Source organism: Heterocephalus glaber, unplaced genomic scaffold (genome assembly GCF_053883595.1).
Source record: "Heterocephalus glaber isolate CG9 unplaced genomic scaffold, H.glaber_assembly_v1.0 deba00001497, whole genome shotgun sequence".
Classification (NCBI taxonomy): domain Eukaryota; kingdom Metazoa; phylum Chordata; class Mammalia; order Rodentia; family Bathyergidae; genus Heterocephalus; species Heterocephalus glaber.
The window spans coordinates 47,158,455-47,184,827 of NW_028258320.1; the positions used below are offsets into that span (position 1 = coordinate 47,158,455).

Genomic DNA, 26,373 nt, shown 5'->3' on the forward strand with positions numbered 1-26,373 from the left:
AGAAGCATATACAACTATGTACAGTACACAGTACTCGATAGTATGATAAATGACTGTTACTGTTTTAGGTACTTATCATAACATGCTGTGCTTTTCATCCTTTAGAGCATAATCCTACTTATATAAAAGAGTTTACTGTAAAACAGTGTGCTGCTATGCCAGTGGTAGCCTCATGTAACTCGTGTTTTACTGCGTATTTGGATAACATCAAGGGGCCATCACAGATGATTGACATATACCTTCTCAGTTTGCACTTAGAAGTTGGCACTCTGTGTGGTACTTTGCGATACACACAGATGAAATTGCCTACTAACATATTTCCCAGATTACAGTTCCATCATGTCACATGACTGTATTGAAATTTAAATTTTAAAAAATGTGGCCTATGTGGAGTCTACTAGCTAATTAGAATTTTTTTTTCATATCACTATTTGTTCAATATTAGTTTTGAAAATCTTTCTAAAGCAAATCACATCCTTCGATTTTTTTTTTTTTTTTTTTTTTTTTTTGGTACCAGGGATCAAACTCGGGACCTTGCACTTTTGAGGCAGGCACCGGAACCACTGAGCTAAATCCCCAGCCCCAAATCACATCCTTTGATGTCTTGTTAATCCTCGAGATGTTTTTTTAAATTATATGGAAAAATGTTTAAGTACTTTTCAGTTTTGCTTTGGTTGAGTTCTATCATATTTGAATATTATAATTTTTCCCTTGCATTGCTTTTCTTTGAATAATTTTAATTTTTGTATATGTGTATATTTAGTGAATGATAATAAAGTTATACATTTAAAATTTTAAAAAAGAATGAGAAATTAGAGACATTTATAGCTAAATGGATGCACATTGAGGTGATACTCTTAAGTGAAATAAATAGGACACACGTGTGTAAATACTGAATAGTTCCTCTAGTGTGAGAAACTGAAAGTGTAAATAAGGACTAAAAGGTATAATAGATAATGTGAAATAGGAAGAAAAGGGGCAAAGGGGAAGGGAAAGTGGGAGAGGTAGGGGAAAGGAAAGAAGGGAATGGAATTAATAAAAGAAAATGAAAAAATGGAAACAAAGTCTTTGTAAATAGGGAGGGATGGAGGGGTTGAAGGGAGGGTGGGGGAATGGGGAAAAAATAAGAACCAAGAGAGATTATGTAAAGGTACAAATTTCCAATGATGAATGTTATTATATTGTATACCTAAAAGGTACCAATAAAATTTTTTTAAATCAGCAAAAAAAAAGAAAAGAAAAGAGAAGGGGGTGGGGGGGTTGCAAAATGAGACATGCCGTGCTTAGTGGCACAAGCCTGTAATCCCAGCGCTTGGAGGCTGAGGGAGGAAGACTGCCATGACTTCAAGGCCAGCCAAGGCTGCATAGTGAGTTCAAGCCTGAAGTACATAGTGAGACTCTGCCATAAAAAAACAAAAAGAAAAGAGGCAGATTTAAATTTCCTCACTCAATACTGAAAAAGACAGCACAGAATACCTACCTTAATAAGCCCACTGAAGGAGCGTGAACGGGCCCTCTTCTGTACCCGGGGAGTAGAAGGTTCTCGTCCTGGTGTTTGGGTCAAAGATTGCTTATGAAACTAAAAGAAACACAGTATACATTTTATTAAAACTCTCCCATCAACAGTCAGGCTGGGTGCAGTTGTGCACACCTACAATACCAGTTACCCAGAAGACTGAAGCAACAGAACTGCACATTCAAGGGCAGCATGGGAAAACTAACCAGACCCTGTCTCAAAATAAAATAAAAAGGACTGACGATATAGCTCAGTTGCAGATTACTTGCTTAGCATATATGAGGCCCTGGGTTCAACCCCCAGCACTGCCAACATAATAATAACAACAATAATGAGACAGAGAAAAAGAGATGTCTGTGACAATCAACAGCTAAGTGTAAGTAACAGAGAAGTCCAGGAATAAATAAGTCTGTGCTAATGTATATATCAGCAAGTTGACAAGCAGATACAAGGCAGAAATGAAGGCTGGGACATAGTTCATTGGTAGAGTGCTTGCCTACTATACACAAGGCCAATAGGTTCAAACCCTAGCACTGTAAAAAGCAAATAAACAAAGATAGAAACTAAGCTTCCACAAAGAAACCAAAATGGTTTCTTACATTTCATATTCCTTAAATGTGGAACTATCACCCTATTTTACAGACAAGGACACTGAGAATTAGCAAGCTTACAGAATTTGTCCAAGATTGCTTGCTAATAAATCATAATTTTTTTTGCATAAAAGCATCTTGGACATCCAGAGTCCAACCTAAAACAGTGCTTAATTTAATATAAAGTTCATATCACACTTTTTAAAAAGTTATTAAAGTGGTTTACATAGAGTTCATTATCATCAAAAGAAATAGATCAGAATGCAAATTTTCAATACTGTCAGGGCCAGGGATTTAGCTCAGTGGTTTCACCCGCTGCTGCACAAGCGCAAGGACCAGAGTTTGATCCCTGGTACCAAAAAAAAACTATGTCTCAAAATACAGAATAAAAAAAGGCTAAGGAGGGCTGGGGATTTAGCTCAGTGGTTACACCGCCTGCCTCACAAGTGGAAGATCCCAAGTTCAATCCCCAGTACCAAAAACGAAACAAAACAAAAAAAGCCTGAGGATATAGCTAAATGTATAGCCCCTGGTTCAATTGCTAGTAACAGATACACACACACACACACACACACACACACACACACACGCGTGCGCGCACACACACACTATGTAAATATATATTCATAAGAAAAAAACTAAAAGAAATGGCCAAAATACAAACATTAGTGGAGCCAGGTATGCTGGCGCACACCTGCAATCCCTGCAGTCAGGAGACCGAGGCAGGAAGATCACCATGAATTTGAGGCCAGCCTGGGCTCCACAGTGCATTCAAGACCAGCCTGAACTACATAGCCAGACCCTGCCTCAAAAAACTGAAACAAACAGTGGTGGCATAAGTGACATATGTTTTATCTTTGTCTGTAATTTCCTGTTTTTCTAAAAAAAAAAGCAAAAATAATGTTTTTCATTTTATATTACTGTATCTTTAACCCTCAGTACTCTTCTTGAAAGAAGTCATACCCATTCTACACAAAACTGCTGCTTTAGTTTCTATAGAAAATTAAGTCGGCCGGGGATTTAGCTCAGTGGTTCCACCACCTGCCTCAAGCGCAAGGTCCCGAGTTCAATCCCCAGTACCAAAAAAACAAAACAACAACAGCAAAAAACAAAAAAGCTAGGGGCCAGGGATTTAGCTCAGTGGTTTCGCCACCTGCTGCGTAAGTGCAGGGACCTGAGTTCGATCCTGGTACCAAAAAAAAAAAAAGAAAATTAAGTCACTCGCTTACTTTGAGTCCACAATAATACTCAGCCAACATTCTGAAAAATTCTAGTCATAGAACAATTTGTTACATCTTCAAAAAGAGTAACAAAAAAAGTCTTAATTACGTAGAATAACTTAGATCAACAAAAAAGCTTAGTTCATTTACACCTGATCCTATGCTTGATATTAGGTATAAAATAAATGAAAACAAACATAGACTCTTCCCCTGAGAAGGTCCTAAGTTGAATAAGAAATAAGAGGTTGACTGTTATAGTCTAGATTTAAAACACCCTCTCTGTGCTCATTTCAGCAGCACATATACAAATGCCCCCTCATCCCCAAAGTCCATGTATTAAAGGCTCAGTCCCTCACCTTGTGGTGCTACTGGGAGGTGGCAGAACATTGAAAAAGTGAGGTCTACCAGAAGGTTTTAGTTCACTAAAGATGTGCCTTCAAAGGGGATTGTTGGGTCCTGGTCTCTTCCTCTTTACTCCCCGCCATGAGATATAAGGTTTTGCCACATTCTCCCTGCCACCACGTGCTGCCTTACTACAGACCAAAAAACAACAGTGTCACTCAATCGTGAATTAAAATCTCTTAAAACTGAAATCCAAAACAAAGCTTTCACTTAAATTGATTAGCTCAAGTATTTGCTATAGAAAGCTGACTTATACACTGGCCCTGCCTATTCAGCTAAAATTCAAGAGATTGAGATAAATATAATAAATTTTGTGAAAAAGAAACTACCCAAGTCATCAGGATTTACTCAAACTATGCATTGAGTACTCAACAAAGCAATGAAAGACCTAATTTTGCTCCCATAATTCCAAAGTAAATAAACTTGGCCAGAAGAATTCCTACTTTATAGTATCAGATTAGGGCCTTGATTTATAATGCTTTACAACTTGCAAACAACTCCCTTAGTAAGAGTTACCACTTGCCAGCCACTCTGTGTACATTATCTCTAAATGACAAAATTGAGATTCAGAAAATCAAGTTATCCACCAGGAAAATTTAGTGTTTCAAACTTGAAACAATATACTGGAACTGCTGGTTCTCTCTAAGCAAATTTGATATACTTTATTACCAAAATTAACCTCTTGTTTTACTGGAGAAATCCAAGAGCCTCCACTCCTTTCTCCAGTGGGGCTGTAGTACATTGAGATTCCAGAGACAAGCTTTCTTTCTTGTCTGAGCCAAAGCTTGTCCCAATGACAGCCAAAAACTAAATGAGATCCTTAACAATATTCTCAGTGATTTTACAAACACAATCAGATTTCCAGAGCTCCATTAGTATTTTCCTGCACTCAGGCACCTGTCTAATAAGATGTTTCTTCTTTGCTGACTCTGGCATATTGTGAACATGCTGGAAGAGCTCTCTCAGTGCCTCTTCTGTACGCTGCTGGATCTCCTCCTGCTGAGAGCAGGAATCTGCCTGGTTCCATTTCTGAGATTTTGCCAGCTGGAAGGACTTAGCACGACATGAAGCTGTCAGATCAAAATCATCCTAAAGAAAATTTAAAAGAAATATGAATTAATTTATCCTATTGGCTTTGTTTTTGAGTTTCCATAAAAATCTGGGGAAAAAACGCTTGGGAACTTGGTATATACTCCTCTATCCAAGAATGAAAAAGATCTCATAATAATGAGATAAAGAATCTATTAGCAAAGGTTAATAGCCCACTCCCACAGCCTGCCCAGAGAACCTAAATGCATCTAGAATATTGCTACCAAGAGTTATATTTGCAGCAGAGTTCAGTTTTCAAAACATCTTTAAAACCTCATTTAATCTCATGTAATCTTCACTGCTATCTTACAAGGTAAGCAGGACAAATATCATCATTCCCACTGAAAAACTGAGGTTAAGCTATAATGTCACCTAGACCCTGAAGTGACAGGCACACCATGGAACACAGGGTATTGCTTCTTGGCCATTGCCCTTTCCCATACATGACAATTTAATGTAACAACTACTTGGCAGTGGTAAAAGAATAACAACAATGACTCTTTAAGAAAAGCCACATTCCAGTTAAACTGAAATCAAATACTGTTTTCCTGGATATACCAAATATTTCCTTAACACATGCCTACTGGCCTGAACCATGAGTGGTACATGCATGAATGTCCCAATGGGCAGCATGGGACAGCATGGTAAACCACTCAAAGGCACAATCATGTATGTACCACCAGTGGTTGAGAGCTTCCTGGCAGTAAGATATATGAATTACAACCTCATTGTGAATGTATTAATGACAGGGAGAAATATACAGGATCAGAAAAAAAGCACAAGATGACAGCTTAGGTTTCTAACAAGACAAACTAAATAGAACTCATCAAAAAGTGGTGGTGGGCCGGTGATTTAGCTCAGTGCCATGGACAGGTGCAAGGTCCTGAGTTTGATCCCTAGTACCGAAAAAAAAAAAAGTGGTAAGGTTTTTCTAACTTTTCTCTTTTTTTTTTTAGTACCGGGGATCGAACTCAGGTCCTTGTGCTTGCGAGGCAGGTGGCAGAACGTGAGCTAATCCCCAGCCCCTAACTTGTCATTATTAAAACTCAATAATCATATGTAATCTTCTATAAATAAGCATCATACATTTCCCTGTTTAAGATCCTTCGGTCTCAGGTCTTTTAGCCACTTGACAGTTTTACCATGCCACTGAATTTTGAGTAAAAATGAATCACGTAAAACTGTACTTTTGAAGAGGTGAACCTTCCAGGCCACCATACCACTGCCCCCAGTGCCAAAGAGCAGAGAACACCCCCAGCACAGAGGAGGTGAACCTTCTGGGCTGACATACCACCGCCCCAAGCACCGAGGAGGTGAGCCAAGTGGGTGCCAGCAGCACACACCCCTTTCCCCAACCGTGAAATGAGAAGACACATAAAGAAGTCTCAAAAGCAGACTTCCAGATCACCTAAAGCAATGCCAAAGGGAAACCAGATGGAATAATCTGATACTCAACCACCTGGACTCCCTGAACTGACAACAAAAGAGGATTTGGAAAAAATGAAATCAGAAATAATTTCTCAGATATCAGCAGAGATTGTGTCCACAGTGCAAGACATGATGAATAAATCTAGTGTGGGGATAGATTAAAAAATAGAGGAGCTGAGGAACATGATGGAATCCCAACATAGGAAACAAATGGAATCCATAAAACAGATGCAAACAGATATCCAGGAGATTAAAAACTCCACTGGAAGTTTACGCAGCACAATAAGCCAATGTGAGGTCAGAATTTCAGATGTAGAAGATAAGACTCCAATTACTGGCCAGGAAAAGAAAAATTTCTTTAAAATAGTAATGAAAGGGCCGGGGATTTAGCTCAGTGGTTCTGCCACCTGCCTCACAAGCGCAAAGACCCAAGTCTGAGCCCCAGTACAAAAAAAAAACAAAATAAAATAAAAATACGATCTCTTAAAATACTAAGGGAGCACAAGAAATCAATCCAGCAACTGCTAGATGATGCAAAGAAGAATAATGTAAGACAGATCGGAGTCAGTGAAGAAACAGGAGAGCGTGCAGATGACATAAAATAACTGTTCATAGAAGTGATGGCAGAAAACTTCCCAAGTACAGGAAAACAACTTGACATACAGATAAGTGAGGCACACAGTACTCCAACTAGCCTTGATCAAAAAAATCTACATAGAGGCATATAATAGTTAAGATTCCAGAGCCGGGGATTTAGCTCAGTGGTTCCAGCTCCTGCCTCCAAAGCGGAAGGACCTGAGTTCAATCGCCAGCACCAAAAAAAAAAAAAATCACAACACAAACCAAAGTAGAGAAAATAAAGTTTAAATTGCAGAACTGTAAGACTCAGTAAGCTTGCAATCTACTGCTTGAGACAAACTTTTTTTGGTACCAGGGATCAAACTTGGGTCCTTGTGCTTGTGCAACAGGCAGCGAAACCACTGAACTAAATCCCTGGCCCTTGAGACAAATTTTTAAATAAACATGACATACAATATTCTAAATTTTAAACAACAAAAAATAAGTATGAAAAGTTCAACCAAATTACACACATTATAAAAAGCCAAGCTTATTATATAACATTTCTCAAGACTAGTTTACTCTCTTATTTCTTAGACAATGTACTGAGAAATCAGAGACATTTATAGCTAAATGGATGCACATTGAGGCGATACTTTAAGTGAAATAAATAGGACACACATGTGTAAATACCGAAGAGTTTCTCTAGTGTGAGAAATTGAAAGTGTAAATAAGGACTAAAAGCTATAACAGATAATGTGAAATAGGAAGAAAAGGGGCAAAGGGGAAGGGGAAGTGGGAGGGGTAGGGGAAAGGAAAGAAGGGAATGGAATTAATATGAGAAAATGAAAAAATGGAAACAAAGTCTTTGTAAATAAGGAGGGTGGAGGAATGGGGAAAAAATAAGAACCAAGAGAGATTATGTAAAGGTGCAAATTTCCAATGATGAATGTCATTATATTGTATACCTAAAATGTACCAATAAAATTAATTTTTTAAAAAATTATAAAAAATAAAAAATGGGGCTGGGGATTTAGCTCAGTGGTTCCAGTGCCTGCCTTGCAAGCACAAGGTCCCGAGTTGGATCCCTGGTACCAAAAAAAAAATTAAATTAAATTTAAAAAATAAAAAATAAGACTTTTGTTATTATAAAGTATTTAATATATTTGCTGTAAAATACAAATGAATTGTAATTTTTATTTTCTATTTTCCATGGTTTCATTTGATTTCGTGTTTTTGGGTTTTGTTCTTTTTTTTACATTCTTCTAATCTTAACTCTCCTTGTTTGAACCAAGAATAGTTTTCTATTTACACTTAGTTACACTGGCTAAATTGTTATGATATTTGAATATGGTTTGTCTCCAAAGGTTCAATCCTGGAAGCTTAGTCCTCAGTGTCATGGTGTTGAGGCAGAAAAACCTTGAAGAGGTGGGTCTAATGGAAGGTAATTAGGTCCTGGAAACTCCATCTTCAGGAATACATTAATGTACTCTGGTAGAATAGGTTGGGTCTTACAGAGTTAATTCTCTCAAGAGTGGGTTGTTATCAGTGATACATGTACACCCATGTCTATAGCGGCACAGTTCATAATAGCTAAAGCTTGAAAACAGCCCAAGTGCCCATCAACTGGAAACCGGAAATAAGAAGATGTGGGGTTTTTTATAAAATGGAGTACTACTCAGCCATAAAGAAAGAGAAATTAGAGACATTTATAGCTAAATGGATGCATATTGAGGCCATCCTCTTAAGTGAAATAAATAGGACACACGTGTGTAAATACCGAATAGTTTCTCTAGTGTGAGAAACTGAAAGCGTACATAAGGATTAAAATGATTAACATGAATAATTGATAATTTGAAATAGGAAGAAACGGTTCAAAGGGGTAGGGGTGGCAGGACGGGAAGGGGAAAGAAGGGAAAGGTGAAATTAAATGTAAAGGGGGAAAATCCAACAAAAAGAAAGAGTCATGAATTTCATCTTCCTAATGACTATATAATTCAATCTTGTTATTGTACTGATTAGTATTTTTCTGATTCTAGTGTTTCACACCTTTCCTTGTGCTGTGCTGGCTATTTATCATCTTCTTGTGTCTACATTTTAATTGGATTGTCTATTAATGAGCTGTAAGAGTTCTTTATATATTCTGGTCATAGGTTATATGCATTATAAATATGGTCTGTTTAAGGACTACTTTTCATTTTCTTAATGATGTCATTTAAAGTTCTAAATTTTGATGGAATCTCATTTACCAATTTTTTTCTTTTATACACCATGTTTTTTATATCCTAGGAAATTCTTGCCTACCCTTAAATTCATAAACATTTTCCCTTATAATTTCTTCTTAAAGTTTTATAGTTTTAGTCATTCATATTTAAGTTCATAGATCCTTTCAAGTTATTTTTATGTATAGAAATAAAGAGTTGAAGTTAATTTTTTACATATGGATACCAAGTGTTCTAGTGCCATTTGCTGAAAACACTATCTTTTCCTCTGCTCTTGAATTGAGTTTATGTTCTATAAAATGTTAATGTTAAATAATTTTTCAAAACTCAGTGGACCATATATGTATGGCTCTAAATCTAGATTCTCTGTTTTATTCCAATGATCTATAAGTCTTTCCTTACACCAACACTGCCTTGATTACTGTAGCTTTACAAGAAGTCTTAAAATTAGGTACGAAATGTCTCCCAACAGTTTTCTTTTTCTTTTTCCTTTTCTAGGTCCTTTGTACTCCTACATAACTTTTAAATTTCAATATCCAATTCTTCATTTATAGCAAGTATACACAGACCTGAATTTTTATATATACCTTATGTTTTCTAATCCTGCTAAATTCAAATACAAGTTCTAGGAGCTCCTAGACATTTCTTAGTATTTTCTCTGCAGATGGTCATTTCATATACATATAAAGATTTTAATTCTACCTGGCCAGTCCTATCCCAATTGTGTCATTTTATTACCAAACTATTTTGATTTGGCCCTAGGTTTCAAAGTTTAATGAACAGATGAAGAGTAGGCATATCTACCCTTGTTCCCTACCTTAGGGAGAAAGCATTGTATCTTCTCCATTCATATAAGGCATTTTTCCTGGAAATATGGAGTACATGTCTTTTATCTGTTGAGAAGGTTCTGTTCTACTTCTAGTCACCTGGTAGCTTTTACCATGAACAGGTGTAGAACTTACTCCAATACTTTTTCTCCAACTACTGACGGGATCATATGGCTTTTTCTTTCTGCTTTAAAAGTTTGATATAATTTATTAGTTAAAATGTATACGAGCCTGTTGTTGTCACATAGGTAGGTTTTCAAGCTAGGAATATACTTGCTTTATTTGGTGCTATTCAAATTTTATATTTCCTCCAGAGTCAGTTTCATTAATTTGTCTTCCAAGGTACTTCTTAGAAGTTGCCAAATTTATTTCAAAAAAGATTTGTTTTGGGGGGGGGGGTACCGGGGATTGAACTCGGGTCCTTGTGCTTGTGCAGCAGGCAGCGAAACTGTTGAGCTAAATCCCCGGCCCTCAAAAAAGATTTTTGTAATATGCTTTCTATATCCTTTTAAATTCTGTAACATCTGTGGTAATGTCTTCTAGATCTTGATATTGTAATTTTTAAAATGTATAATTGATATTGTATAATAGGAAAAAAGGTCTAAAGGAGTAGGGGAAGTGGGAGGGGTAGGGGAAAGGAAAGAAGGGAAAAGAAAAAATATGTGAAAAGGAAAACAATGGAAACAAAGTCTTTGCAAATAGAGAAGGGTAGAGGGGGTGAAGGGAGGGCAGGGGAAGGGGAAAAAAATAAGAACCAAGATACCCATGTAAAGGTACAAGATCCCAATGATGAATGTAACTATATTTTATACCTAAAATGTACCAATAAACTTAATGGAAAAAAAAAAAAAGAAGGGAAAGGAAAAATTATGAGAAAAGAAAAAAAATGGAAACGAAGTCTATGTAAATAAGGGTGGAGGGTGTGAAGGGTACACAGGTAATGGGAAAAAAATAAGAACCAAGATACATCATGTACAGGTACAAGCACCCAATGATAAATGTAAACGTATTGTATACTTAAATGTACCAATAAAAGAATTTAAGAAAAAAAAAATGAAAAAGAGTGGGTTGTTAGAGTCGGGGATTTAGCTTAGTAGTTCCAGTGCCTGCCTTGCAAGCACATGGTCCCGAGTTCGATCCCTGGTACCAAAAAAAAAAGGAGTGGTTTGTTATACAGTAAGGGCACCTCATGTACTTAGTCTCTTTGGTACAAAGCTGTTTCCCTTTCTACTTCTCTGTTATGTTGTGATACAACTAAGGATGCTGGTACCATATTGTTTGGACCTTCCAAACACCAGCATCATGGGCCAAATAAATTACTTATAAAGAAAAAGAGAAAGACAGACAGACAGAAGCAAAGAAAGAAAGAAAAAGAATGTTAGTTTTGTATTCTTACCTTTGATAATTGAGTTCTAGAGCCCAAATAGTGCAATCTGGCACATTCCCGAATATAACCAGGAGCCTGAACGGAACATAAAAGAATACCAGGACCTAGTGGTTAGCAGTGGCTAAAAATTCTTTCATGTCACAAAAAACCAATAGTTTTTTAGATTATTGGTAGATTATTTCGGAAAGACCAAACATTACCCAAAATGCCCTATTTTATAGCTTCCTTTTCTTGCCACTAAATAGATACCTTAACAAATCTGATGGGAAAACTGTGAGAAGATACTGATATGAGGGCCAGGGATTTAGCTCAGTGGTTTCGCCACTGCTGCACAAGCTCAAGGACCCAAGTTCGATACCCAGTACCAAAAAAAAAAAAAAGATACTGATAGAGTGGTTGCCATTTTTTAAAAAATCAAATATTACACATATACACTGAAGTGAGCCAGACACGAAAATATAGACATTTTAGTAATCTTTATATCTAACCAAAAACATCTCCAAAATCCTTATAAATTGCAAGTGAGTCTCCAGATCACATTTTAGAATCATTATATAAAAATATCATTTAGGATTACTGTGAGATAGAATTCTGCGACAAGTCTTAGTAGTAGCATAAAATAATACATCCACTCTTTTACTAAGTATAAAATAATAGAATACTGTGGAGAACAATATGGCAATATCTAATAAAATTACATTTGCATTTACTCATCCAGAAATCTGGCTTTTGGAAATCTATCCTGAAGATGTAACTCCAGAAATGCAAAACACACTTTCCTAAGGTTAACCAAAGATACAACCTAAATATTCATTAATAGGAAACTGGTTAGTAAGCTTTTAAAAATCCATACAAGGGCTGGGGATTTAGCTCAGTGGTGCCGCCGCCTGCCTCGCAAGCCCAAGGTCCTGAGTTCAATCCCCAGTACCAAAAAAAAAAAAAATCAGTACAGCACAGTACTATGTAGTCATTAAGAGAGAGGTAAAGGGTCGGGGATTTAGCTCAGTGGTTCCACCGCCTGCCTTGCAAGCTCAAGGACCCAAGTTCGATTCCCGGTACCAAAAAAAAAAAAAAGAGAGGTAGAATAAGAAAGGAGAAAAACAGAGCACGAGAAAGAGAGAGAAACAGAGAGGCAGACAGAAAGAAACAAAGACAAAAGAGAAAAAGAAAAAGGAAGGGGGAAAGAGGAAGGCAGGGAGGGAGGCAGGGATACAGAATAGTACATAAAGTAACTAAGAAAGAAGGGAAAATAAGAATACATACACATACATACATTTACTTGTTTTTACAAAAAGAAATACTAGGATAAACCAAAAAGTAAGGAAATTGGTTAGGGAAAGGACTGCAATTTCTCTAAATATACCTTTTAATATAGTTTTGACTTCTGAATCACATGAATATACTACAGGTTTAAAAAGTTAAAATTAAATCTACAAGGAAAAAAGGTGAACAAAAACAGGGGAAAAATTAACCTGTTTATTAAATTGACAAAATGAATGTAGAGAAATTAATTATTTCATAAAACTTTTTAAAAACTATATTCTGATGATACAGCCTTAATGGACTATATTCAAGAGAAAAGGAACCATAAGGAAATCTTCAACTTCAGTTAACAAATTTACATAGGTTTACTATTAGTAGCAACCACTGTATTATTTTGAAACTAATCTAAGTACTTTGTAGGAAAAAGCAAATAGTACATATAAATACTATTAAAACCTGAAATTTGTAGTGTTAAAAAAAAGCTAGAAATAGAAAATAAAAGAAACCAAGAGCCAGGCATGGTGGTACACACCTGTAATTCTATTACTCAAAAGGCTGAGGCAGGAGGATGGCCATGAGTTTGAAGCCAGCCTGAGCTATACAGCAAGTTCAAGGCCAGCTTGAACTGCATGGTGAGACACTGTTTTAAAAAAAAAAAAAAAGCCAGTTGTGGTGGTGTATCCTTGTAATCCCAGCACGCAGGAGGCTGAGGCACGAGGATCGCTGCAAGTTCAAGGCCAGCCTGGGCTACATAGTGAGTTCAGAGCCAGCCTGAATTCCATAGCAAGATCCTGCCTCAAAAAAAAAACTTTTTTTAAATCTACTGTCTCATCCTCAAAGAACCTAGAAAACACAATATCCCAGAAACAATTAATATACCTAGTGTTATTCAAGGAAATTAGGGCTCCTTGATGAAATAAAAATTCTAGATCCAAGGCAGAGAAAGTACAAAGTGAGCTGGGGACTTTTTATGCCAGAAAGGAAACACTCAAACACTAATGGAGTCCTGTCAAAAAAGCAGGAATGGGGTATAATTCAGTGGTAGAGCATTTGCCTAGTATGTGCAAGGCCCTGGGTTCAATACCCAGGACCATCAAAAAAAAAAAAAAAAAAAGTAGTTCCAGGCTCCGCCGGCCACAGCACCGTGAAGACCCAGGCGCGGCCTGGAGCCCCTGCTCTGTCCTGCACTCTGCTTAGCCGCTCGGGCGCCTGCAGGGTCCAGTCAGCTTCCCCACCACCACCCCGGCATCCCCCCACCCCCTTCTCCCCCTCACCACCACCCCCCCGCCAACCCCCTCTGGCCTCCTGGCTCTTCTATTACCTGGTTCCACACTACAGAGGCACAGGGGATTATAAAGGCCCCTGCCCTGAGCGCCGCAAAATAGAGCAGAAGTTAGCAACAGAAAGAGGGCCTCTCAGGCTCCTCAATGAAAACTGAAGGTCAGTGGAAAAGTAAAGAGAATCTCTACAATAAAGGCACACCAGACTACCATATTTGGTAAGTTGGAGGGATCATCACCTCCCATCGGAAGCTGCACTATCTTCAGGGGAAGGGCAACTGGAACCTGCGGTAGAACTTTGCAGAGTTCAACCCTACAGGAGGACAGGGAGCTCAACATGGGACTAGCAGCCAAAAATCTGCCTGAATCTCACAGGTCTGCTACTGGCTTGCTGAGACTCACTGACTTGTATATGCACATGGCTGCCTACATTGCCTACTGTGACAGCAGAGACATACCCTGAAGGAGGTCCTTCATTTTTATTTTTTGTTATTTGCAAAAAAAATTTTTTGTCTTATTTTTAATTCTTAAGTTTTACTTTTTTCTACTCTCTTCAAATTTTTATTTTCCTCTTCTTTTCTCTCTCTCTCTCTCTCTCTCTCTCTCTCTCTCTCTCTCTCTCTCTCTCTCTCTCTCTCTCTCTCTCTCTGTCCTACATTGCTCTTCATCTCTCTATTTGTTCCTTTCTGGACTGAATTCGGATTTCTCCTTTATTTTTCTTTTCTTCTCTTTTTCCTTCTCATGATTATCATTAGTTTTAAAGGAAAGTAAATACAGTACCTAGCCTCCCTATTGCTATTAGGCGATTCTGTTCACATCTTTGTTCTTTCATTCTGCTTTTCCTCTTGCCTTTATCAATTTCTTAAGAATTTGTGTGATCTTCGTGTGTCTTCTGGTCTCACCACTAATCATTCCTGATCTTTCTACCTGTCCCTCCCTCCCCAACTCCTTCTAACTCCCCATCCCAAAGGGTAAAGTTGCTATATTGAAGAGTTTATTCACTATAAACATATGTTGGGTTGGTCCTCGGTTTTGATTTAATTCACACAGTTAAATGTGATAAATTAATAACTACCACAAATTGTCATTTTCTAAGCTGCACTTGATGCTATGGTATTGCTGGTTGCATCATTTGAGCGAAGATGTTGTGATTGATCTAATCAGTTGTCCTTCCTAGTATAATGAAAATGAAATAGCCTCAGAGTCATTAGAGTCTCAAAACCTAAAGACCAGCTATATCTGGAAGACATCTCTGAAAAGCAATCATTCCACAAGGGTTTTAAACACAAGCAACAAAGATACCTACTTTAAGCAATTCTGAAATATCAACCCAGGAATTAAACCAAGGACAGTACCAAAAACAAAATTGAGAAGACATTTAAGCAAGGCACAAACTCAGTCTTCCACCCCAGAAAAGGCAAATTCTGGGGGAAATAAGGTGGAAAAGTCTGATAATCAACCACCTGGACACCCTGAACTGATAGCACAGGAAGTAACAAAATAGATGTATGAAGGCTCTAGAGAAATTCAAAGCAGAAATAATCTCCCAGATAATTACAGAGATGGTGAGCAGAGTGAAAGACATGATTAGAGGCTCTAGAACAGAAACAGATAAGAAAATAGATGAGATCAGAAACATGCTGGAAGGCATGAATGCCCAGCATAAGAAAGAAATGGAAACCATGATCGCCCAACATAAGAAAGAAATGGAATCCATGAAACAGATTCAAACAGATATTCAGGACATTAAAAACTCCATTGAAAGCATGCAGAGCAGACTAAGAGACTCTGAAGACAGAATATCAGATATAGAAGACAGGATTGCGGTTAAGGACCATGAAAACAGAGATTTCTTAAAGATAGGAAGGGACCATGAGAAATCAGTCCAAGGGGCCGAGGATTTAGCTCAGCGGTTTCGATGCCTGCTGCGCAAGCGCAAGGACCCGAGTTTGATCCCCGGTACCAAAAATAAATAAATAAATAATTTTTTTAAAAAAAGAAATCAGTCCAGCAGCTGCTAGATGATGTAAAGAAGAATAACATAAGGCTGATAGGAGTCCACGAAAAAACAGGAGAAAGTACAATTGACATAAAAAACTGTTCACAGAAGTAATAGTAGAAAACTTCCCAGACAGAGGTAGAGAATTGGACATACAGATAAGTGAGGCATATAGAACTCCAACTAGCCATGATCAAAAAAAATCTACACCTAAACATATAATAGTCAAGATCCCAGAAACCCAACAGAAGAACAAAATTCTACAGGCAGTTAGAGAAAAGAAACAAATCACCTACAAAGGAAAGCTCATCAGAATCATGGCAGATTTCTCAACACAAACCCTCAAATCAAGGAGAGCCTGGAGTGAAGTATTTCAAGCCCTAAAAGAAAATAACTTCCAACCTAGACTGCTGTATCCTGAAAAATTATCTTTCAAAATCAATGGGGAAATTAGATACTTCCATGACAAAGAACACCTGAGAAATTTCATGAACACCAAACCAGCACTCCAAACAATTCTAAGTAATATCCTAGAAAAAGACAATGAAGGTCACAACTCTATGAGGCCCAACAGAGGGAAGCCACCAGGCAAGGTAAGACACTAAAGGGAAAGGGGGGAGAAATAAGAAATAAAAGAGCCAACAACAGTAAAACATCATGGCAAGAATGAATCAATATCTCTCAATTATAACTATCAATGTTAAGGGCCTCAATTCACCAATCAAAAGAAATAGACTGACAGAATGGATTAAGAAGCAAAATCCAGCAATATGATGTATACAAGAAACACACCTAACTCAAAAGGAAATTCATAGACTCAAAGTAAAAGGATGGAAAACAGTTCTCCATGCAACAGGAACCCAGAAAAAAGCAGGTGTAGCAATCTTATTTGCAGACAAAGTAGATTTCAAACCAAAACTAATTAAGAGAGACAAAGATGGTCACTACATCCTTGTGAAGGGAACAATCCAAGAGGAAGAGATGACAATCCTAAATATATATCCACCAAATACAAATGCCCCAAACTATACAAAACAAATATTAATGGACATGAAAAACCAAATAAGCACTAATACAATTGTAGTGGGGGACCTCATTACCCCTCTATCACAAACAGACAGATCATCTAGACAAAAAATTAACAATGAAATTCTAGAACTGAACCAAGCTATTGAACAAATGGACTTAATAGATGGAGTGTTCCACCCCCCAAAATCAGAATACACATTCTTTTCAACTGCACACGGTGGGTCATTTTCCAAAATAGATCACATGCTAGCTCATAGGACATGTCTAAGTAAATGTAAAAGAATTCAAGTTATCCCCTGTATATTTTCAGACCATAGTACAATAAAATTGGAGGTCAATAACATAAGACACTGCAAAACTCCCACAAACACATGGAAATTGAATAACACCCTCCTGAACAACCAATGGATCATAGAGGAAATTAAAGAAGAAATTAGACAGTTTCTACAAGTAAATGATAATGCCAGTACAACATACAGGAATCTACGGGACACACTCAAAGCAGTTCTACAAGGGAAATTCATAGCAGTGAATGCCCATATTAGGACAACAGAGAGAACTCAGTTAAATAACCTAATGCAGAACCTGAAGCTCCTAGAAAAAGAAGAGTATAACAAACCCAAAGCTCATACAAGAAAGGAAATTAAAAAGATCTGAGGAGAAATCAATACAAAGGAGACTAAGAGAACGACACAAAAAATTAATGAATCAAAGAGTTGGTTTTCTGAAAGAATAAATAAAATTGATAAACCTTTAGCCAACCTTATCAAAAAAAGGAAAGAAAAAGCTCAAATCCATGCAATTAAGAACAAAAAAGGTGAAGTCAAAACAGACCCAGCAGAAATCCAGAGGATCATCAATACCTACTTTGAGAACCTGTACTCTAATAAAATGGAAAACACAGAAGAAATGGACAGATTCCTAGATACATATGAATTGCCAAAGTTAAATGAAGAAGATACAAAAATTCTAAACACCCAATTACAATGAATGAAATTGAAAATGTAATAAAAAATTTACCAACAAAGAAAAGCCCAGGTCCTGATGGGTTCACTGTTGAATCCTACAAGACATTTAAAGAAGAACTATCACCGTTACTCTTTAAACTCATCAAGGAAATTGAAAGGGAAGCAAGGCTTCCAAATTCACCCCTGGAAGCAAGTGTTACTTTGATTCCAAAACCAGGGAAAGACCCAACCCAAAAAGAGAACTACAGACCAATCTCCCTATGAACATAGACACAAAAATCCTCAACAAGATACTGGCAAACAGAATACAGAGGGTCATCAAGAAGATCATACACCCTGACCAAGTTGGATTTATCCCAGGGATACAAGGATGGTTCAACATCCGTAAATCAATAAATGTAATACACTATATTAACAGAGTCAAGGACAAAAACTATATGATCATCTCAATAGATGCAGAAAAGGCATTCAACAAAATCCAACACCAATTCATGATAAAAACACTACAGAAAATTGGAACAGAAGGTCTTTATCTCAACCTGATTAAGGCTATCTATGAAAAACCAACAGCCAACATCATACTAAATGATCAAAAACTGAAAACTTTCACACTAAAATCAGGAACAAGACAAGGATGCCCATTATTACCACTCCTGTTCAATATTGTTCTGGAAACATTAGCCACAGCAATTAGAAAAGAAAAAGAAATAAAAGGAATAAAGATAGGAAAGAAAGAAGTGAAACTGTCATTATTTGCTGATGATATGATACTTTACATAGAAGACCCAAAAAACTCGGTCAAAAGTCTTCTAGACCTAATTGACAGATTCAGCAGAGTAGCTGGATACAAGGTCCACACTCAAAAAACAATAGCCTTATACACAAATACCAGGCTCATTGAGAGAGAAATTTGGGAAATAATTCCTTTTACAATAGCATCTAAAAAAAATGAAATATCTAGGAATCAACCTAACAAAGGAAGCAAAAGACCTCTACACTGAAAACTACAGCACTCTGAAAAAGGAGATCAAAGAGGATATAAGAAAATGGAAAGATATCCCTTGTTCCTCGGTAGGAAGAATCAATATAGTGAAAATGGCCATACTTTCAAAACTACTATATAGATTTAATGCAATGCCAATTGAAATTCCAACAATATACTTCACAGAACTAGAGAAAACAATCCAAAAATTCATTTGGAATCAGAAGAAACCTAGAATAGCATGGTGAAAGGTATAAGTCTAGTTTTAATCTTTGGCAAGTTGAAATCCAGTTTTTCCAACACCATTTATTAAATAGGCTATCTTTCCTCCAATGAGGGTGGTTGGCTCCTTTGTCAAAGATAAGGTGGCTGAGTATGTCTGAAGTTGTTTCTGCATCTTCTAATCTATTCCACTGATCCTTGGGTCCGTTTCTTTGCCAGTACCATGCTGTTTTTATCACAGTAGCTTTGTAGTACTCCCCCATAAAGAATGACAAACTAGAGACATTTATAGCTAAATGGATGTATATTGAGGCCATACTCTTAAGTGAAATAAATAGGACACAAATGTGTAAATACTGAATAGTTTCTCTAGTGTGAGAAACTGAAAGTGTAAATAAGGATTAAAATGATTAAATAGGAAAGGGTCCAAAGGTGTAGTGGTTGTGGGAGGGGAAGGGGAAAGGGAAAAAGGGAAAGGAAAAATTATGCGAAAAGAAAAAAAAATGGAAACGAAATCTATGTAAATAGGGAAGGGTGGAGGGGGTGAAGGGCGCACAGGTAATGGGGGAAAAAATAAGAACTAAGATACATCATTGGGCCAGGGATTTAGCTCAGTGGTTTCATTGCCTGCTGTGCAAGCGCAAGGACCTGAATTCGATCCCCGGTACCAAAAAAAAAAAAAAGAACTAAGATATCATGTACAGGTACAAGCAACCCAATGATAAATGTAAACGTATTGTATACCTAAAATGTACCAATAAAAGAATTAAAAAAAAAACAAAACATTACTATACAGTCTAGCAATGCTACTTCTGGATGCATATGTGAAAGAATAAAAGGCAAGGTCCTGAAGAGCTACTTTATGGCCATGGTTGCAGTGGACTTATTCACAATAGCTTAACCACAGAAGCAACCCAAGTGTCTATCCTCAGATAAATGGATAAGTAAAATATGGCATATACATAAAATGGAATACTAAGCAACCTTAAAAAAAAAAAAAAAAAGGAAACCCTATCACATGCTACAGTGTGGATAAAACTTGAGGATATATGAGTGAAATAAACCAGTCACAAAAAGACTTATATGAAGTACTTGGAGTAATTAAATTCATAGATACAGAAAGCAGACTGGTAAGCACAAGAACCCGAGTTCAATCCCCGGAACCAAAAATAAAAAAGCAGACTGGTGGATGCTAGGGACTAGGTGAAGGGGAAATAGAGAATTATCATTTAACAGTATAGTGTTTCAGTTTTACAAAATGAGAGAATTCTGAAGATAGATAATAGTGATGGTTGCACACATTATGAATGTATTTAATACCACTGAACCATATTTAAAAATGATTAAGAGGTTATCATGTCTCTTCAAGATAGCCTGCCCTATGCTGTACAGTGTATTTTTTTTCCATTTTTCTTACTTTTATTTGGCCCAAACTCACTCTACAGAGCCTATTTTTTCCTACCTTTAATAAATATGAAACTTTGCCACCAAAAAAAAAAAAAAACAGTCAAGATAGCCAGGTTTGGGAGTGCACACCTGTAGTCTCAGGTACTCAGCAGCGTGAGGTAGGAGAATCACTGAGTTAATGAGTTCAAGACCAAGCTAGGCAACACAGCAAGACTCCCATCTCAAAAACAAAAACAAAAAAAATTCAAGATGATCAATTTTATGTTTGTTTGTTTGTTCATTACAGGGTAAGAATCTCTAATCTGAAAATCCAAAATCTGAAACTCTTTGAGCACCAACATGATGCCACAAGGAAAATTCCACCCCTGACTTCATGTGTTGGATCACAGTCAAATCTCAGGTGCACTAAAGATATTGTATAAAATTACCTTCAGGCTATGTGTATAAGGTGTTTATGAAATATAAATGAATTTCATATTTAAACTTGGATCCCATCACCAACATACTTGTTTTGTATTTGCAAATATTCCAAAATCCAAAATACGAAACATTTCTTGTATCAAGTCAGTATAAAAGATAATCAACCTGTATTTTACCATAATTTTTTTAATTACCATTAAAATTAAAATGGGAGGAAATTCTGACACATGCTATAACATGTGTTAACCTTGAAAATACTATGCTATGTGAAATAAGACAATAGATACCGTTATGATTCTACTTATATGAAGTATGAAGTATGTAGAGCAGTCAAATTCATAGAGGCAGCAAATAAAATCGTGGTTAAGGGGAAGGAGAATGGGGAGTTACCTTTCAATGGGTATAGTTTCAGTTTTGCAAGATGAAAAGAGTGGTGATGTTTGCATAAAACATGAATGTATCTAATACCTTAAAACTATAGGCTGGGTGGGCCAGGGATTTAGCTCAGTGGTTTCGCCACCTGCTTTGCAAGCACAAGGTCCTGAGTTTGATCCCCGGTACAAAAAAAAAAAACTATACACTTTAAAATGGTTAAGATGGTAAATTTTATAAGTATTTTACCATAAGAAAAAAAAGGACCCAGAACTGAATGATCTTGGAAATTCTCAGCCTGTCCAAATGGAAAAGATACTAAAATTAAGAGATTCACTCTCAAGAAAGTACACTCTAAAGGCCAAGGTTGTGACTATACAATCTTCTAAAACTAGAAACATCAGAAGGTCAGAGTATTCAGTCACACAAGGGCCCTTTTAAGAATGCAAGAGTGTGCCTCCCAGATCACCTCATTTGAACCTTTAGAAAGCTTAAAGCAGGAGACCAAGGTAGAGGATTTATCTTCAAAAGATTTGTGTAGTAGTAGCTTTTGTCTAATGGAATGAACCTCACTGAAACCCAGAGAAGACTCACAAAGTTCTTGATGTTGGCGGTACCACTGCCTGTTTGGACTGAAGGGGCAAAGAACACAAAATGAAAGGGGGCTGTAAACTCAAAATTCAACTGGAAAGAAGCAAGCAGGACAAAACTACGCAGCTGCCAGCACGTGCTGCCTTTCGTGAAAAAGGCAGGATGACTCAGAAGAGTAGAGCTAATTACTCAGAGGACTGAGATCCACTTAGCCTCCTATTCCTCCCCACTTGGTAGGGCTTTGCCATTGTCCATTCTGGTTCTCAGGACCTTTCTCATCTAGAGGTCCACTTTTCTTTTTATCTAGAATTCTACTTTGTTCCATCTTCCTTGTCCTGTTAACCAAAATGCCATCCCTTACTTACCTTAAATAGTTTCTGGGAGTGTTTGATCATAAAAGCCATCCCACTGTTTAACTTTGTGATATTTTCCTGAAGGTCATTTGCAGTAACCTATTCAAAAGAAGAGACCAAAAAGGGGGCTTTAAGGGCTGAGAGGTAGTACTTACCAATAAGCTTATTCTTTCAAATGCATGATTATTTCTATCCCTAACAAAGGTACCTCTAGACATCTGATTCCAAAAACACTGGTTTTGGGTTCAGTAGGTTTCCACTAGATATGACATAATATAAAGAACTACCATGTGTCTCTGAAGCAACCAAGAAATCCATGAGAACCAACTTCATTTCCTACTTTTGCTTGAAAATTAGACATATAAGCAAAGTTGCATAAGAAAATCTAGTCCAGCATTCAAAACTGGAAAGGAAGAATGCTGTCTGTACCAGCTATTAAGGACATTGCCTCTTCAGAGAAACTGTAGTATCTCCAAAGACAAAGGAGAACTGTCACAATTGACACCAAAGGTGACATCTGTTTCTTAAAAACACAGTCAAATTGTTATTGATTCCCTTCTCATTTCTCCTGCCATTTTTTTTTTAAGTACTTCAGCACTTCTACTATGCCCAAACCCTCACCTCAGCATGAATCTTTGTTATTTGATCTGTTTGCTTTTCTCAGGACCCCTTACATACTTTATTTTTATAAACACAGTTTATTCCTTTTCCATAGCTGCTCCTAAAATCCTTCATGATGAAGTTTTATCTCCTTAATATGGACAAGTGTTGGTATTTCCTCTCCTCCCAACCCATACCAGAGGCTCTTCCTGGCCCAAAACTTTCTTTTTCTTTTTTTTTTAATAGTCACTTATTAGGTAAAATGTTCCACACAACCTTTCTCCTTTACTTTCCTTTTCTCATGTCTTATAATCTCAAAAATATTTTTATGTCACTATAACCTGTTTCTATTGTCTTCCCAACAAACTTTGAAGTGGTAAAGCCACTAATATACTCAGTTTACAGAGGAGGAACCTAAGTATTAAAAGGTATAAAAATGTAGGTAACATGAGTAGTTTGTAGCATTCAACCCAGATACCCTGCCTCACAATTCCATCATATGATGAGATCTATATTATGATGTGTTATGTACATGTATCAACTCCCCACAATGAATATAATCATTATATACTGAAAATATATACTAATAAAATTTTTAAAAATTTTTAAAGTCTATATTATGAATAAAATGAGTTTAGTGCCTCCAGGTCAAATATGAGTTATTTGTTTAAAGCAGGACATGGTGGTAGATCCCTGTAATCCCAGCACTCCAGGAGACTGAGATAGGGAGACTGAGATAGGAAGACTGAAAGTTCAAGCCCTGCCTGGGAAACTTAGTGACTTAGCAAGATCCTGTCTCAAAACAAAAAAGTTTAAAAACCAAGGCTGAGTACCGGGGATTTAGCTCAGTGGTACTGCGCCTGCCTCACAAGCACAAGGTCCTGAGTTCGATCCCCGGTACCAAAATTTTTTTTATTTTAAAAATAAATAAACAAGACCCAAAACAAAGGCTGAGGGGGCCAGGAATCTAGCTCAGTGGTTCCACCACCTGCCCCGCAAGCACAAGGACCCAAGTTCAATCCTCGGTACCAAAAAAAAAAAACAAGGCTGAGGATGTAGCTCAGGGCCAAGGATGCAGATCAGTGCCATGGTGCCTGCCTGGTAAGTGCAAGGTCTTGAGTTTGATTCCTGGTACCAAAAAAAAGAAGAAGAAGAAGAAGATATAGCTCAGTGCAAAGGCCTTGAGTTCAATACTCAATACAATGAAAAAATAAAAAGAAAGTTTAAAAGACTTTAGCTAATTTATTTCTTAGGTAAGTGACTGAGAAGGTCATGATCTCACTAGTAAGCATATTCAGCTTTACCAAGGAAACTGTATCTATGGGAAATAGGTTAGGACAGAATTCCTCCATGTGTCACTTCACATAAAGCTTGGTGACATTATCCCCTAAGATCACACTGCTCAATTCTAAATTTATGCCATTCAATCTTCAGAAGTTAATTTGATTTCCCAAGAAGGCTGTCCTGTTAAAGAATTCACAATGAACATTCTAGTTTACTTGGTAGCTATAATTTTCCACAAAATTTCCACTAATAAGTTGCTGTGCAGGTTTGCCAGAGATTGATTTATAAGTAAGGTTACAGAAATTACTTGGTCAGCTTGGATGACTCTTGAATGAACTAATAAAGCAAGTTCCTAACCTCATAAAGCTGAAGACTAGACCTTGGACCCATGATAACCTCACCAAGGTACAGCCACAATATGAGTCCCAGCCCAGGAAAACCAAGCAATCTTTTTCTTCCCTTCAACACTCACATTTTTTGGCCACAGGACATGAGGTGCAAACATAAGGGCAAGATTATAGGCAGACATTTTATTTTTGTCTTGTTTCTTTGCTGTCTGGTATAAGAGATCAAGTAACAACTTCAGCAAGTTACGATTGGGTGGAGGAAGAATGAGGAAGAGCAACTGAAGAGCCTCAATTTGTCGCTCCTTATCTGGTATATTGGTCTTATTTCCTTTATCATCAAACTGCATCAAATCTTGAGAACAAAAGAAATTTTTGAAGAAGAGAAAAGTATCAGCAAGATTAAAAAATCAATGCTATTACTGTTTTATTATTATCCTCCCCCTCAATCCCCAACAAAGGGGAAAAAAACCCAACAAACAAAATTATACTGTTATAGCACCCTAGCATGTACAAGGCCTTGGCTTGATCATCAGCACTGACAAAGGAAAATGGAACAGACTTGAATAAACATTCTTCCAAATAAAAGAGCTAGACACAGGTGGCTCATGCCTGGAATACCAGCTACTCAGGAGGGAAGGATCATAAGTTCAAGGCCAGTCTGGGCAATTTAGTGAGACCCCATCACAAAATAAAAAGGACTGGAGTTGTAGCTCAGGGGCAGAGTACTTGCCTAGCATACACAAGGTACTGCATTTGAGGGAGGGGAGGGAAGGGGAGGGGAGGTCAGGCCAGGGCAGGGCAGTGCAGGGCAGGGGAGGGGAAGGGAGAAGAGTGTAGGGAAGGGAAGGGAAAGACGATAATACAGAAATGAAATGCCCAATAAGCATTTGTATGCTCAGTATCATTAAGTATAAAGAAAACATAAATCAAAACCATACTGAGATACCACTTTACACCCACCAGCATGACTATAATCAAAGACTACAACATAAATATTGGCAAAGACAAAATTGAGTCCTCCAACATTGCTGGGAATGTAAAATGGTATAACCACCTCAAAACGAGTTACCATATCTCCCAGCAATTCCATTTCTAGTTATATACCAAAGGGAAATGAAAGTATGTCCACACAGGTCTTTAATAATGCTATACCTTCCACTTTTCCCCCACTCAGATATTTTGTAACTAAAGGAAAAATCAGCTGGATGTGTCAGGAGGCTGAGGCAGGAGGATCACTAAGAGTTGGAGGCCAGCCTGAGCTACCTAGTGAGTTCAAGGCCACTCTAAACTACATAGAGACCCTGTTTCAAAAAAAGAAAAAGAAAAAAAAAATTTTTAAATAAAAAATAAAATAAAAATAAAAGGGGCCAGGGATGTAGCTCAGTGGCACCACGCCTGCCTGGCAAGCATGAGGTCCTGAGTTCAATCCCTGGTACCGGAAAAAAAAATTTTAATAAAAAATAATAAATAAATAAAATTTAAAAAGAAAAATCAGAGTGAATCATGCCTTCATAATAGAATGATTCTAAGCAGCATCTAGTGGAGTCAGAATCATTGTTTCTACCCGAACAGGTTACACAGGTTATCAATAAAAATAGTTCCCTGTATAATCAGAACTTCAAAGAAAACTAATGACCATTTACATATACAGTAATTCATATAGACCTAAAAATGATTACAGTGTGCTATTTAAGCTGTTCAACTTCAGTAATAATTTCAGGTTTAGGAAAGGCAGGTAGTATTTCTAGAAAATGTCCCCTGCTAATATGAAATTGAAAATAAAACTCTCAGTTATCAACAAGGCATACCCAATGCTGCAGGTGTGCCACACCTTAATATGTTCTCAAGGAACTGTGAATCACAGGGCAGTAAATTGGAGGATTTCAAATACTGAACTAAATGAATGAACTCAACAGGAAAGCAAAGCAAATAAAACAAGCAGTCTTCATACTAACACGTAAAAAGAATATATCAATATTTTCTAAATCTCTTTCGAAGATCTGTTAACAACTTTATT

General features: G+C 37.1%; 1 protein-coding gene across 6 annotated transcripts in view; it reads right to left on the reverse strand.

Annotated features, from left to right (window-relative positions):
- Positions 1 to 26,373, reverse strand: part of Arhgap19 (Rho GTPase activating protein 19) — a 77,952-nt gene that overhangs the window by 25,905 nt on the left and 25,674 nt on the right. For 4 of the 6 annotated variants that reach the window (XM_087185056.1, XM_087185055.1, XM_087185057.1 and 1 more), the window contains exons 5-9: positions 24,482 to 24,708; positions 22,138 to 22,224; positions 11,249 to 11,314; positions 4,626 to 4,817; positions 1,481 to 1,579 (exon numbers count right to left, since the gene is read on the reverse strand). In XM_087185056.1, coding sequence (XP_087041182.1) covers positions 1,481 to 1,579; positions 4,626 to 4,817; positions 11,249 to 11,314; positions 22,138 to 22,224; positions 24,482 to 24,708 — 671 coding nt within the window. Of the gene's footprint in view, positions 1 to 1,480; positions 1,580 to 3,682; positions 3,860 to 4,625; positions 4,818 to 11,248; positions 11,315 to 22,137; positions 22,225 to 24,481; positions 24,709 to 26,373 lie in introns of those variants that run through there. The other 2 variants (XR_015440382.1, XM_013069810.3) reach the window with 2 other exon arrangements.